The 16,464-nt window shown below is 40.6% G+C and overlaps 1 protein-coding gene across 1 annotated transcript in view; it reads right to left on the bottom strand.

Moving 5' to 3' along the window:
* Positions 1 to 10,073: 10,073 nt before the first annotated feature.
* Positions 10,074 to 16,464, bottom strand: part of CHP1 (calcineurin like EF-hand protein 1) — a 44,305-nt gene continuing 37,914 nt past the window's right edge. Inside the window, exons 5-7 of the mRNA XM_024567562.4 lie at positions 16,130 to 16,191; positions 12,227 to 12,349; positions 10,074 to 12,114 (exon numbers count right to left, since the gene is read on the bottom strand). Of these exons, the coding sequence (XP_024423330.1) occupies positions 12,061 to 12,114; positions 12,227 to 12,349; positions 16,130 to 16,191 (239 nt within the window). The 3' untranslated portion in view covers positions 10,074 to 12,060. The remainder of the gene's footprint in view (positions 12,115 to 12,226; positions 12,350 to 16,129; positions 16,192 to 16,464) is intronic.

Here is a 16,464-nt window from a genome sequence, read left to right as displayed (position 1 = left end):
GTGCGGGCGGACTCTCCTTCCGTTGTAGGTTGGTTGGAATGCACGTCAATCAATAGTGTAGCTACATTCTTTCCGTCCCTCGTTTGTTGGATTGGGTCCCAGGGTTGAGGTAACGGGAAAATTGCTTTTGTAGTTCGTTTGTTAAGAATGTAAAATTATTTCCACGTAGGGACAGTGTCACTTTGTGGTAGTTTGGCTGGACTGCATGACTATTATAAACCACCATTAGGCTAAACAATAATACTAATTATTTCATAGGCCCTGGAGATTTGAATCCTGGTCATAACAACCTAGGCAAACAATTTAATTGCTCCAGTTTTTCTCTAATTTTGACCCATTTCTACTCTTAAAGGACTGAAACATTGGGCTGCTGTTTACAGCTGTGCAAAATTTGTCACTTTTCTTTGAGGGCCTTTCGGCCCAATGTTACAACTGGGTTCTTTTGTTACTTCCTACGTCCAACTGTAGGACCCTTGAGATCCTTTCTTCAGTGATTGTCCCAGGAGCGCCGTTGGGAGCTCCTCTTCCGGCTTCTACCAGCGGCTCTTGGTTGGTGCTGTAGGTCCTCAAACAGCACTACCTCTGTCATCTGGGCCGCCCCCTAGAGTACAGATTGCCTAGGCTACAACTCCTCAAGATCCAATTCTTAAGTCTTTGGATGAGACCAAGCCATCTTATTTTAACAGAAACGTATGATAAAAGGTATCTAAGGGAAACCTACAGCTAATATACTTACTGGTGAGACTTCATACTTTTCAATTTAAGATCAAAACAAGGCAAGGACACAGGCTCCTAAAATCTCTACTCAACATTATTCTGGAGGGTGTAGCTAGTGCAAGAGGCTAATAAATAAAAGGCATCTATATTGGAAGAAAAAAGACTGCCTTTATTTGCCCATGACACGATCCTCTTTACAAAAGCATATAAGGGCCTGGCTGGGTAGATCAGTTGGTTAGAGCATAGTTCTTTGGTTGGCAGGCCGGCACTCAATCCACTGAGCCACACCAGCCAGGGCTGAGTGTAATCCTAACACAACAAGGTTGAAGTTTCAATCCTAGTCAGGGCATATACAAGAATCAACCAGCCCTGGCTGGTGTGTTTAAGTTGGTCGGAGCATCATCTTATTATTTATTTATTTATTTATTCTTAGAGGGGAAAGGAGAAAGAAAGAGAGGGAGAGGAACATCAATGTGTGGCCTGCGACCCAGGCATGTGCCCTGACTGGGAATCGAACCAGTGACCATTTGGTTCACAGGCCAATGCTTAATCCACTGAGCCACACCAGCCAGGGCTGGAGCATCATCTTATAAACAGGAAGTTTGCAGGTTCAGTTCCTGGTCAGGGCACATGCCTATGTGGCACTTTTGTCCCCATGAGGATAGATTAAAAAAAAAAAAAGAATCAACTAATAAATGCATAAAATAAGTGGAACAACAAATTGATATTTCTCTTTCTCTCTCCCTATTTCTCTCTATACTAGAACCTACCTGTTTAACAAAGTTGTAGTATACAAGATCACTATGCAAAAATCAACTATATTTCTCTATACGAATAAAAACAATGAATTAAGAAAGCAATTGCATTTACAATAGCATCAAAAAGTAAAATACTTAGGAAAAAACTTAATAAAACAAGTCCAAGATTCATGCACTGAAAACTACAAAATATGCTGAGAGAAATGAAGATCTCAGTAAGTGGAGAGCCCTGACGGGTGTGGCTCAGTTGGTAGGAGCATCCTCCAGTAACCAAAAGGTTGCAGGTTGGATTCCCAGTCAGGGCACGTACCTAGGTTGCGGGTTGATACCCGGTCCAGTCACAGTGTGCAAGCAACCCCTGGTCTAGGCGCTTAGTATCTCCAGTCTGGGCGCATATGGGAGGCAACAGATTGATGCTTCTCTCTCCCATGGATATTTCTCTTTCCCTTCCTCTCTCTCGGAAAGCAAAAATGTCCTTAGATGAGGATAAAAAATAAGTGGAGACTCTCCATGTTCATGGATTGTTAGACTCAATATTGTTAAGATAGCAGTTCTCAAACTGATTAGAGTCAATGCAATCTGTAACAAAATCCTAGCACTTTTTTTTGGGGGGGGGTAGAAACAGACAACCTGATCCTGAGATGTACATGGAAATACAAAGGACCTAGAACAGCTAAGACAATTAAAGAACAAAATTGGAATAGTTACGCTACCTGATTTCAAAACTGACTACAAAGCTACAGTAATCAGGACAGTGTAGTACTGTCATGAGGATAGGCATACAGAATCAATGGAATGGAAATTAAGAGTCCAGAAACAAACTTAAAATTATGGTCAGTTTTTGGCCAAGATGCCAAGATTATTCAGTGGGGAGAGGATAGTCTCTTCAATTCAGGATAATGGCAGGGTTGATTTATAACTTGATTATTAAAATATTAACATACTTCCACACTTGCTTGAAAGTAGCCATTGTCCCAAACCTGCTTCCCTCTCCTGCCTCACTCTTTTTCAGGACCTCCCAGACTTACCCTCTATTCAACTGAATAGAGGCTTACTGAAGGGCTTACTGCCCAGCATAGCAGAGGATCTCCAGGACTCTGTCCCAGCCCTACATTCTGATTGGTCAATGCAGCATTAGTAGTAGAATATTTTGAATATTATTACTCCTCCCCCAATATAGGTATTATTCTTCCTGGGACCTAGGTAACTAGGAAAGAACCAAAAACAAAATCATAAAATAGTGTCAACTGGAATAACAGATTATTTCTCATTTATTTCCTCTTAACAACCATCCCCTTTCATGTTTAAAAATTCTGCAGATATACCTATGGGTGTTCCCCCAAACAAAGACAAATATATCTACTTGGAGAACCTAGTATATTATGAATTAACAATCAGGAATTCTAGATCACCTAGGTAAACCTCTGTTGTAATATAGGAATTCTGAAAGATCTCTGACAAAGATGGTCATTCAAGATTTTGCTCGTGCCTATGCAGAGAGAGACTGCTGGGTACCTCCAGTGTCCTAGTTCTTCCTTAGAAAAAGAGATCATATTTCCCAGGCTTCCTCACCAGTAAGGTGTGGCCATGTGACTAACCTAGTGAAAAATGGTCATTCAAGATTTTGCCTCGCAACCAACAGCTAGGGAGTACACCATCTTCACGGATATCCTGTTTTTCATTTGAATAATTATTAGAAAATTCTTCCTTGTTAAAATAATCTGGAATCTGTCAACCTATTACTTCCATTCATCATTAATAAATCTTATATAATGCTTAGCATGTGTCAGGCACTCATTTAATCCTCACAGCAACCTATGAGTTTGCTACTGTTATCATCATCATCAATATGCTTACATGGTTGAGGAAAAAGGACACAGGGTTATGTGAATTGTTCAAGTTCATGTGCTTGGTTAAGTGGCAGAACCAGGACCTGAACCTACTCAATCTTCTTCCAAAGTCCATGCTCTTAAATTCTACATTGAACTATCTAATTATGGCCTGGTAGCTCAGTTGGCTAGAGTCTCATCCTGATACACCAAGGTTGTTGGTGCCATTCCTGGTCAGGGCACATACAAGAGTCAGCCAAAGAATGCATAAGTAAGTGGAATCAACAAATTGATGTTTCTTTCTCTCTCCCTTCTTCTCACTCTCTGAAAAACAAAACTAATCATATCCTCTACATTCTTGGTTTATGGTTAACTACCATCTTCAAATACATCAGCTATAATCCAACCCAGTTTTCTCCATCTTAACCACTATGACACAGACATATGCTTTGCTGAAATCAACACTGTGCCTATCTCATTGACCTAACATGTAAATTTCATAAAGCTTTGAAATAAGTGAAGGGATAGTAATTTGCAATAGTTCATTTTTTTGCTAAATACATCAGCATCCTGGAAATCATCAAATTCTTGTCCATGTCTTCAGAAACCATGTAATGACCCATTCCAATATTCTGCTGGGGGGTGATGTCAAACAGGTGAGTGGGTCATTTCTGAAAACTGCCCTTGTCCCATTTTGCAAATTTTGCTGGTATCTGCCTCTTTCTGTTCTCTAACCATCTCCCAATATCTATATTGCCATGATTATGAAGCTATGAGAATTGCCCCTGATCTCATGGGCACAGGTGAGATTACCAAACGTGGTCATACTATTCCAGATTTGTGATTCTGGCTCCACAATGCCAGGAAGAAGCAGCAGGCATCGTAAAATACATTTAAAATTTAGCACTTATATTCTAAAATCAAAAGTTTTTACTCAGAAATTGAGTCAGTTCTGAGAAAATGTTTAATAAAATAATGAAAGTCTCCATGGCAGCTTTCTCCCAGCTGATGTCCTGCAGGTTATTTTTCTTTTGTGCAGATGATTATTTATTTATTTATTTATGAGAGAGAGAGAGAGATCTGTTGCTCCACTTATTGATGCATTCATTGGTTGATTCTTGTATGTGCCCTGGGTATCCAACCCTCAACCTTGGTGTATTGGGACAATGCTCTAACCAATTAGCCACCCGGCCAGGGCTGTGCAAAGATATTTAAGTAACAGCTAGAAATTTGTTATTTCACTCGCAGAAAGGACAACTCCTACCCTCAAGAAATTTTGCATTATGGACAATAATGCTTTTTGTCTCCACTGTCCATAAGGTTGTTTCCAAAGCAATAAGGAAAAAGATACGACACCTGTAGGAAACCAGACAAGAAATCAGTGAGCTCAGTCAGGGCATGTAGTATTAAACTACATAGATTCAGGTACAGCCTGAATTACAAGCAATAACATTATCAGGAATGCTTCATTTAAGTAAATGTCCATCTTACTAAAGTTTAAACCTATAGCACCAGCACATTTAGACCAGGTCTTGATGACTTGAGGTCTTTTCTATAAGCTCAGGCTGTGGTAGCTTCAGGGTTAATGATATGCTCAGGATTATGTGGTCTATAATGAAATGTCTACCAAATGACTTGATTTTCATATAGTCTCCTCTGTCAGCTGCCTTTCTTGATTGTCAACATACCCATTTCTGGCAGTGTCCCCATCCATTAATAAAACTATTTCCAATTTGTTATGGGCTGAATGACCAAATCACCAAGTTTATTAGAATTTTTTAAAAGTTTTATTTGTTTATTTTTAGAGAGAGGAGAAGGAAGGGAGAGAGGGAGAGAAACATCAATGTGTGGTTGCCCTTCACTTTTCCCCAACTGGAGACCTAGCCCACAACCCAGGTATGTGCCCTGACTGGGAATTGAACTGGCGACCCTTTGGTTCACAGCCTGCACTCAATCCACTGAGCTATACCAGCCAGGGCAAGTTTATTAGAATTTTCAGATTATTTCTAAAGAAAGAATTTTGGGAATAAAAGATTTTCTTCTTTTGTGAATGAAACACTCGAACTGTGGTTAATGGTGCTTAATATCCGTTGTAGTAGCCCACAAATGTTCTTTGACCAATTCCTATTTCTCCAGCCACCTTCGGGTACTAGTTATAACAATCACCTACCTGGTTCAGTTCTTTAATAGACTGCAAAGGGTGGTGGTGTCAAGACTATGTCTCCAAATGCACAGTCCTGATAGTTTTGATGTGAGATCAGAATCTAGTGCTTAGATGACTGAGTCTTGTCATCTCAAGACCAAGTACTTGATCAGGCTCTACCTTGGGCAAAGATGTCAGTCTAGTTACTTATTCATCTTAAAAGACACGAAACTCTTCATTGCTGTGTGTTCTCCCCTACAGCTGTGAATAAACAGTCTGCAGTACCTAACAAACGTATCAGGTAAATTTCCCATCACTGCTTGATGTAGAGGAAAAGAATAATAAAATCTCTAAATTGGAGTTTCTACTAAACTAGATGTTAAACAAGTCTATATTGGCCAATACCAGCCATCTTTAGTTTGAATCACTTGAGTCAAAGCTCAGCTAAAATAATTGAATTTAGGGAGTATCAGTCCAGTTGCAATGTTTTCCTTCCAAGTAATTGTGCAATCAGTGTTTGATGAACAGGATAAATACCTGGTTTGTAGCATTAGAAATCCAGTTTGTAAAGACAGTCCTCTCTGAGGCATCTCTGCAGTAAATAGTAGCTCTAAATCCCAATCAACATAAACTATTCTAACAGTGTTTGTAATATAAAAGTTAACATGATTGTAAAACCAATTTGAAAAAACCAGATGCCTATAAAGGATATTCTAAGAAGAAAATGACACATCTTCTAGTCAAGATGGCAGTGCAGGCAGACATGGCTTGCTTTTTTGCACAAACACATCAAAATTACAGCTAAAATATAGAACCACCATCACTTAGGAACATCAGAAATCAAGTTGAATGAAGTATGACAACCACAAAATTGAGTTGAATGGAAGTCTGACAACAATGGAATTGAAGAAACCACATCCATCCAGACCAGTAGGAGGGGCGCAGGCTGGCCCCACACCCACGTGGATAAAAATTCAGGAGGGATATCTTGGGAGTGAGGAGTCCCAGACCTAAACCAGGCCACCCAGTCCAGGATTCTAGTGCCAGGAAGATAAATCCCCTTAACTTCTGGCTGCAAAAACCAGTGGAGATTGAGTTGATGGAATGAACTTCTGGAGCCCAAGCAGTACCTCTTAAATAACCCACACACAGACTCACCCAGTCAGACTCATTCCCTCTGAGCTCCAGAGCCAGGGTAGCAGCTTGAAAGGCACCAGTGGCATACTGGGAGAGACTGACATCACAGTAAGCACAGGCAACTGTCCCTTTCCTGAGCCCTCCCCCTGCAGAGCCATGGAGCTGACAGGCTAGTACCATCCTTGAGACTCCATCAACCTGGCCAACACTGTTTGACCTGCCTTGGAGATCCCCAGAGACTCTGCCCCACCCAAATTACGGGCCCACCCAAGCTGCTTTTCCAGATGAATAGCTGGTCTTGGCTCCTAAATCCTATCAAACAAGCAACAGGTGGCCTCAGTGAGCTCTAGGCCTGGCACTAGCAGCAGCCAGATTAGTTTCACAGCTTGGTTTTGCTGGGAATCTCCAAGCCCAGCACAAGTAGCAGACTTCTCAGATTGCTTTATCACTCAGGAAGAGTGGCCCGGGGACAAAGCACAGGTTGGGGCTGACCTTGGCTTGCACCACCCAGGACACCCCAGGGCCAAATCTCCAGTGGACAGCTACAGACCACGTTGGAGCACCACCACCCCTGCCCCTGCACAGATGATCCTCCATGGAGGGCAGAGGTGGGTGGTCTGTGGTCACAGCCAGTCCTTGTGCTCACTAGCCTGGGTGAATCCCTCCCATTTATCTTCCAACAGCAACCAAGGCTCAACTACAAGAGGAGGGTGTACTCAGCCCACACGAAGGGTGCACCTTGAATACCCAGCCTGGGTGATAGAGGAGGCTCTGCCACTGCACCCCACAGGATATCTATTATAGTAAGTCACACTACCAATGCACGGAGACAAAGCAGCTCTATCTAACACATAGAAATAAACACAGGGAGGCTGCCAAAATGAAGAGACAAAGAAACATGACACAAATGAAAGAACAGATCAAAACTCCATAAAAAGAGCCAATTGAAATGGAGGTAAGCAATTTATCAGATGCAGAGTTCAAAACACTGGTTATAAGGTTGCTCAAGGTCCTTAGTGAGGACCTCAGCAGCATAACATACATCCAGTCAGAAACAAAGGATTCACTAACTGAAATAAACAATTTACAGGGAAACAACAATAGAGTGGATGAAGCCGAAAATCCAATCAATGATTTGGAACACAAGGAAGCAGAAAAACAACCAATCAGAACAAGAAGAAAAAAGAATCCAAAAAAATGAGGGTACTAAAAGCAGTCTCTGGGACAACTTCAAGAGGTCCAACATTTGCTTCATAGGGGGGCCAGAAGGCGAAGAGAAAGAGCAAGAAATTGGAAATCTATCTGAACAAATAATGAAAGAAAACTTCCCTAATTTGGTGAAGGAAATAGTCATGGCACGTCCAGGATGCAGAGTCCCAAACAAGATGGAGGCAAAGAGGACCACACCAAGACACAATATAATCAAAATGTCCAGGATTTAAGATAAAGAGAGAATCTCACAAGCAGCAAGAGAAAGGCAGAGAGTTACCTACAAATGAATTCCCATAAGACTGTCTGCTGATTTCTCAAAAGAAACCTCATAGGCAAGAGGGGACCGGCAAGAAGTATTCAAAGTGATGAAAAGCAAGGACCTACAACCTACACTGATCTATCCAGCAAAGCTATCATTTAGAGTGGAATAGCAGATAAAGTGCTTCCCAGACAAAGTAAAGCTAAAGGAATTCATCATCACTAAGCCATTATTACATGAAATGTTAAACTTATTTAAGAAAAAGATCAAAATTATGAACATTAAAATGATAACTCACAACTATCAACAACTGAATCTAAAAAATAAAAACAAAAACAAAACAAAACAAAGCAAAAAACTAGAACAGCAATGGAACCATAAGTACAGGATTTGGAGGACTATCAGTTGGGAGGGGGAAAGGAGAAAAAGGGGGAAAAGGTATAGGCAATAAGAAGCATAAATTGGTAGATACAAAATAGACAGGGGGATGTTAAGAATAGTATAGGAAAGGGAGAAGCCAAAGAAGTTTACCAGCACAGCCCATGGACATGAACTAAGGGGAGGGATTGCTGGATGGAAGGGGGTACTGAGCAGAGGGGGAGCAAAGGGAAAAAAATTGGGACAACTGTAAAGCACAATTAATAAAATATACTTAAAATTTCACTTTTATACCTAAAAAAATTAAAAAACTAAAAAGAACAATAATTTGATAACTTGTGGCATTCATTTCTAAGTATATGCCCAAACTTTGACCTAAGAATCCTATTCCTATACATTTTCTTCAAGGAAAAGTTATATGCAGAAAGGTATTCATTGTATCATTATTTTGTAACAGGTAAAATTGAAAACAAAAGGCAAACAAATTAATGGTTAAATATTACATCAATTGGTAAAATATTATGTAATCATTAATACTGGGAAGAACAGATAACATGAGGAAATATTACAATGTTAATTTTTAAAGATTTATTTATTTTTAGAGAGAGGGGAAAGGAGGGAGAAAGAGAGGAAGAGAAACATAGATGTGTGTGAGATACACTGATTGGTATGCACCTCAGTTGGACCAGACCTACAACCCAGGAATGTGTCCTGACCAGGAATCAAACTGGCTACCTTTTGCTTTGTGGGACAACGCCCAAGCAATTTAGCCATACCGGCCAGGGCTACAATGTTAATTTTTAAAAGCCAATATAATCTTGTGTTGTGTTTCATTTAAGTTCAAATATGTAATGCATGGATGGAACAGAAGGGAGAAAGGGAAATAAAATTGGTTAAAGAGATTCTCCTCCAATTGTATTTAATGTTGTAATGATTTAAAATTTTTTTTACAGTATTGTTTCATCTTAGTCACATACTGGTATACCCACAGACATGGTCAGTAACATTAGAGTTCCTCCAAAATTGCCTATTTGGTCACTCTTATCAATTTTTCATTTTTTCCAAATCCTAAAATTGGACTCAAAGCAAAGCAAAGATGAAACACTGTGCATGTCATTAAGAATGGAATTTGAAGCAGAGAGATGGCAAAGGGAGAAGGTATCGTGATAGAATTTGCCTAACTGATTCCAGCTATTACTGCTACTAAACCTTAAAGTAAGAAGATACTCATACCTTACATAGACTAAGCAGTCACTAAAGCTTGAAGATGTGAAAAGCCATGTAATAAAAGCTGAGTACAGTATGTCACTGAGGTAGAACATGCATGAGGGCCTAGACAACTTAATAACAAGTAATAGACAGATACCCAATTTTTATGCCTTTTCTATATTTAAGGAGCCAGGGAGTCAAGAACAGAAATAGAATCTTACCTGGAGTGAGCAGGAGTGGCTGAGGCTGACAATGCTGTGCCCAGAAGCATACAGTGCTGGCCCCTACATGAATGCCCCCACCAGGCAGCAGCTGAGAAGACCCACATTTGATATCACAGACACACTTTCAGGAGACACTGATTTCAAACTTGAAGGTGACTGAGTTACATAAAATTCTTGTAAAAAACATGGACAAAATCAACCAAGCTGTATTGTTTTAACTACAAGTATTTATTGATGAATCGGAGAATACAGTTTTAATGGAACAATAAGGCACAACCGTGGATTAAAACAGTTTGCTATACAGCCAAAAGGAGGAAAAAGCCATTAATTTTAGGAACTTGAAATATGCAAGTCAAGGAGCCTGTGAAGCACCTCTCTAACGGATCAGTGTCAGACAAATCTTCCCTTTTATGCAATTCCTATACTACCTCACTTGATTACAAAGTCAGACTGATCCTTCACCAAGAATTTCTCAGTCACTTACTTATATTTGAGTCTTCCAGTCTGGCCACTCCTCTGTTCTCCACTGTTCCTAATCCCTTGCAGTGGTATTTCTTTCTTTCTTCCTCTTCTTCTTCTTCTTCTTTTTTTTTTTTAGCAATTCCCTTCCTAAAGTATTGTATATACATCTTGGATAGCCTTCCAAAGCAAGGAAACATGCAAGCAAGCAATGAGTCAGACAAAATCAGCCAGGGCAGTTACAAGGATGAACAGACTCATAAAGACAGATGTTAGGATGACAACAGCCTGATTCAATGAGGTCCGTATTAAACTGACTTAGGCAGAAAATTTGCTCTGGCTCATGCAAAGGCCTGTAATGCCACCTCAGGTTGTGCCACCAGGGCCAGACCCCTTGTTTCTAAGGGATTAGCAGTGGTCAAAGAGAGGAGCTAGGGAATCAGTGTAACCAGGCTACTAATGATACAATACATTCAAAGCTCTGGACCTGTCTTAGGAGCTGACTATGGCTTCCAGCATTAACATCTGCCAAGTGTAAAATTCATAAAGTATTTTGTGCAAAACTTCAAGACACTGAGGACAATCTTTAAATCTTTTGGACTGGGATAAGTAGGCACTTCTGTAACACTAATCTTTCTATTTGGAAATGTGAAGTGAAAAATATTCCAGGGCACATAACACTGAGGCATAAACCATGCTGCAGATGTGGGAATACACAAGGCTTTTAGGGTGTCCAGCCTCCTTGTTCAAAAAGCCACGAGAAAGTCCCCAACCATATTGTCAGAGCAGCCATTCTAATGGTAACAGTTTCCCAAAACTAAGCAAATCTGTCGGAACATGGCTCTTTTCTGAAAAGTCAACACTGTACTAGCAAGAGCAGCCACGTAGGTAATGTATGTTGAGAATTAGAGGCCAGAGGTAGAGCTACCTGGGCAAGTCAGCTGAAAGGCTGTGCTCTACACCTCTCACTAAGGCCACCACCTTTCAAGAAGAACATCTCCAACCCACAGCCCTTTGATGACAAAGCAGAGTGCAGGGGACCAAGAGACAATCACAGTTTTCTGACAGAAGTGTTGGTTATTGAAAAGCTCCTGGAGAGGCAACATCCCAGAGATCTATTTAAGAGTAAAGGTAGTTCAAATCTGCCAGACCACCGAACTATCCTGCCAAGTCAGAAATACACTGAACAGGCATAGCTTGGGGTGCTAAGTAGAACAGAGGAGATTGAAGCTTAAAAAAAAGTTGGGAGACTGAAAGACTATGTGAATGATGTATTGGGTAAAAGAGAAGCAGAAAGCAAACAACATATAAAAAGGACAGAGGAGCACGCCAAAGCCTTGCTGGAGGGAAGGCAGCGTGGCTATAGTCTACATCCAATGAAGAGCTATGCTGGCTGGTTCTTGACCTGATTCAGTTTCTCACTTTCTCAGACGAGATGCACATGTAGCATTCAGCAGCAAACAGGGGTGGGGCTGAGGTCAGGAAAATATTTAGAAATGGGGATAACCAGCGAATGATATGAACAGATACAGACCGGGTGTACCATTCTGTAATGCCCTGTTTATACACCAAAGGCAAGTTTATGTTGGCAGAAAATATTGGGGGTTGTCATGCAACAGCAGTAGTACTTTGGGAGAAGGTGAATGACAGGGTGGAGGTGGCGTGGTGGACAGGAGGACTCCCAAGTTCCAGTTCTTAAATACTAGACAGCAAGGAATAGTTTGGTCTCAGTCCTTTAGTGAAGAAATCGGATGCTCATTTTCTGTTCTACATCCACCTTCTCCAAAACCTGGGGGAAAAAAAACCAATTACAGAAACCGTACCATGCTCTTATCTGAGTGTTTTTTTTCCTCCCTCCTGTGCAGAACTTAACTTTTCAAACCACAAGATGACTGACTGACCTTAACAAATTCTGTGAAAGATATGGCACTGTCCCCGTCTTGATCAGCCTCCTGGATGGTCCTGTCTGCAATGCTGCCCAGCTGTTCGTCTGAGATGTTCACTCCCACCATCATGCGTAGCACCTGCCAGACCAAGAACCAGGGTTACAGGAGACTAAGGTCAGGGGGACTCTTTTCCTAAGGTTAATGATAAAGCCCAAACCTCTTTCCCTTCAACGTCCTCAAATATAATAGCCAGAAAACCGACACCCTTATCTTCTCATGTAGACCATTCTAGACAATGACACGAACAGAATTCTCTGGCAAGGTCACTGAATAGGAAAGCAAGTTTCATTGGGCAAAGTCCTCTGCATTTTGCTTTTCCCTATTCTTCCTGCCTGGAATGTAGATATAATTTCTGGTGGTAGAGCAGCCATCCTGGGACCTTGAGGTGAAAAGTCATGTGTGCTGTGGATGTCAGAGCAAGAACACAGAAGAAGTTTGGTTTCTGGACATCATTTAGGTACTGTATCAACTTGGACAATCTATGCCCAGACTTGTTGCATGAGGCAAACTAGTTTGTTTTTATTCATTCATTCATTCATTCATAGGGAAGGAAGCAGAAAAGCTCAAGTGTACTCGGCACCACTGTAAAAACAGCAGGGCTGTGAGGCAGCCCTGGGGCCAGGCTCCTCTCTGGCTAGATAGCTCTGCTCTGTTCCTCTGTGATCTGTTGGCTTGGCTTTGCTCCCTGCTGGTCTGTTTTACGCTGTGCTGGTCTGCTCTGTGCTGCTCTGCTCTGGCATGACATCCTCAGTATTTTAGCTCAGCCAGGGAGCAAACTAGCTTCTCACTCGTTTATAAGTTTGGCCATCTTTAAAGTATGGCCAAGAAACATAAAGATCCTTGAAGGGTTAAAGACTAAATCCCCCGTTTTAGAAAAATAACATTCTAAGTGCTATCATACATCTGAAATAAGATTTACAGTGCTGTGAGAACTGCAGTAAAGAGAATTTAACACCATTTCACCAACTTTGTCTCAAATATAACAATTCTGCCCCCTCCCAATTCTGCTAACATCTTTATGGTGTAAATGTACTTTGAAAATTGCTACCTTAAGCAAAATGAACAACTCTAATCATATGACTCTAAGACAGTATGAAATGGGGGAAAGAGTGCTTTTGTGATGCCTCATATCACCGTTGTCAGCCACCTCTGTCTTCAAAAGGGAAGAGATTTTCCACAGGAGAGAAAGGCCTTCTCGCCCAGCTATTCACAAGCCTTCCATTCCCCCACTCCTTTATCCTTCTCCAATCTTATGAAATGATTTTTAAAAAGTAAATTACATTTTTTCTGAAAAGAAAAGAGCTGAAATATTGATTTGCATCAACCCTGACCATTTTTTTTTTTGCAACTCGGTTCTTGAAAATTGGAAGGTGTACACTTTGGGCACAAATATACACAAATTGAAGGATTAATAAAAAGAGGCAATGCTAGCGAAAATAAAAAATAGCCAAGCCATTTGCCATCTTTCCTGATTGTGTGTGACCAACTAGACAAATCACTCTATCCTCAAACCTCTTTAACAGATCAGATCTCAGCCTAATTATTCTTTAAAGTTTTATTTTTAGAATTATGAAGCTGAACCATGCACATATGCTGTGTGCGTATAGGGGGGTGGGGACAGGAGTGGTGGTGTCTTCAAAATCACTCAACCAGTCCATCAGTGAGGACATGAGAAAGTGGCGTGATACAGGTCCTAGCAACCAGGGCCCTAAGCTGCCCGCCCAGGGTCCCATGGCTAGCTGGTGCTTTCTACCTCCCCACTGTATCACTCGTGGTTCCAGTCAGAAGTGTTTCTCAGCAGGTGGGACTTTGTTATTACTATTTTTAATGACTGGTGAGGTTTTTTGTATATACCCTTTACCAGTGAAGGAAAGCTCTCTTCTCTGTTTTTCTAAGATTTCTTTTTAAAAAATCACGAATGAATGATAAATTTTACCAAATGCCCTTTTTACTATGGAAAAGGCTATTCAGTTTTTCTTTTTTAATCTGTTAATGAGAAAATACATTGATTTTCTCATTTTAAACCAATTTTGAACTCCTCGTATAAAACCCATCTTGGCTATAACATAGTGTCCTTTTAACATATTGCTGGATTCAGTGTGTTAATGTTTTATTTAGGATTTTTACATCTATATGAATGAAAGAGAATGTGCTGTAACCTTTTTTTGTACAGTGTTAGAAGGTTCCCATATCAAAGTTATGCCAGCCTCATAAAATTAGAGCAACTACCTTTTTTGATGTATAACTGATCCACAATAAACTGTACATATTTAAAATGTATATATTTAATATGCACACTAAGTTTTGAAATACGTGCACACCTGTAAAACCATCCCCACAATCAAAATAATGAATATATCCATCCCCACAAAGGCAAAACCAAGACTTTTACAAAAATTGTATCAAGAAAAACGACCACTCAGCCTTTCCTCAGGATACACCAACCACAAAGTTTTAACATCCACTGAATGGCTGAAAACTGCATGTCAGCAGACGTTTAGAAATGGTAGTGTCTGAAAGGTAGATCGTGTTCTCTTCTCATTTTGGTAAACTGTTCATACCCCCTTTTGGCTAGGATAAACCTAGTTCTCTGGCACCTCGATAGACCGTGAGCACTTCTGTCCGAGTCATTTCGGACCTAAGGAACACTCTAGTGGCACTGACTGGCACTCTGGCCTCACTCCCTGCTTCAGGCTTTTCAAATCTTAATAATAGAAAATAAATCAACCCTCCACTCAAAAAAAAAAAAAAAGTCTTTCTGGCACCCAGATCTGGGCCAGAGGATGAAAACATGCACCTGTAGGTGACTGCCTCTACTTTTCCTCTTCAGAATTCGTATGCAGCAATTTTAAATAAATTCTTCTCACTGAAGACAGATACCCAACTCAAAAGCAAAGGACGTTAACACTGATCCGTAGACCGTTTCAGTTTTTGCTCAGACATAGAAGTGTAGGAATGCCTTGAGTTGGACCTTAATCTGACCTGAGTTACCTTCAACTGAAAAGATTTCTCAAGACACTCAATTCACCGAATGAGTTTAGATTTACTTCAGGGTGAATAAAAACCACTTTACTTTTTAGGTGTATCTTGAAATAGACAAATTTCCCTACATAAAGTCCTGAAAGTATGAGCCTCCTAGGGTCCTCCAGGTTTACAAATATTTAAAAAAGAAAAGAGGAGAACTTTCTCCCCTCCTACATTTGTATTTTGGAGAGGGAGGATAGGAAAAATAGAAGGGAAGGGCTAACAGGATGAAATGTCAGTCACTGCTAGTAGAGGACAGGGAACTTATCCACGGGAGCAACAAAGGACAATGAGCAAGCAGGTCAGCAGCAGTTCCTTGTATCCTATGTCAAGCCTAAAAATAGATGACACAGCGGTAATTACCTAAGTGTCATCAGAATTACCTGGCTGCCAATAAACTCACTGGACAATAACAAAACATTTTAATCTAAATCGCCTATTTTAGTTGTGCTAAATTGCTCTGCTTTATATCTAGGATAGAACTCTGCACACAGCAGGTTTTAAATAAATGTTTCCTACAAATAAAGAACAATTTCTGCCCACAAGAATAAGCAGGCAGGCCCTGACTGGTGTGGCTCAGTGGATTGAGCGCCGGACTGCAATGCAAAGGGTCACTGATTTGATTCTCGGTCAGAGCACATGCCTGGGCTGTGGGCCAGGTTCCCAGTAGGAGGCACATGAGAGGCAACCACACTGATGTTTCTCTCCCTCTCTTTCTCCCTCCCTTCCCCTCTCTCTAAAGATAAATAAATAAAATCTTTAAAAAAATAAAAAGAATAAGCGGGCAGGGCCCAAACACACGTTATCTGTGTGCATGGGAGCTTTCCCACATACCTGTAACAGCTCATCTCGGGAGATCTTGTCATCTTTATCCAAGTCATACAGTCGAAAAGCAACTGGTAGGGAAAAACATGAAGTTAGTGGAAATTCAGTAGTGTTTTGCCCCTTCTCAAGGAACTAAAATGTGAAGGACACTAGACAGAAAACAAAGTCAAAGTCACTTTATAGTTTTCCCCAGAGCAATTTCTATTACTTGTAGAGCTTTTAAAAGCTCTGTAACATTTAAGAAATTGAGATACGTCTCATAATTGATGGCATCTTACATTTGATAAAATGGAGGACCCTTGTGGAACAAATCAGAAAACAATAAAAAGAAAAAGTCAGCCCTG

Source organism: Desmodus rotundus, chromosome 7 (assembly GCF_022682495.2).
Source record: "Desmodus rotundus isolate HL8 chromosome 7, HLdesRot8A.1, whole genome shotgun sequence".
Classification (NCBI taxonomy): domain Eukaryota; kingdom Metazoa; phylum Chordata; class Mammalia; order Chiroptera; family Phyllostomidae; genus Desmodus; species Desmodus rotundus.
Note: the sequence above shows the minus strand (reverse complement) of the source record. Positions and strands in the feature narration are given on the sequence as shown.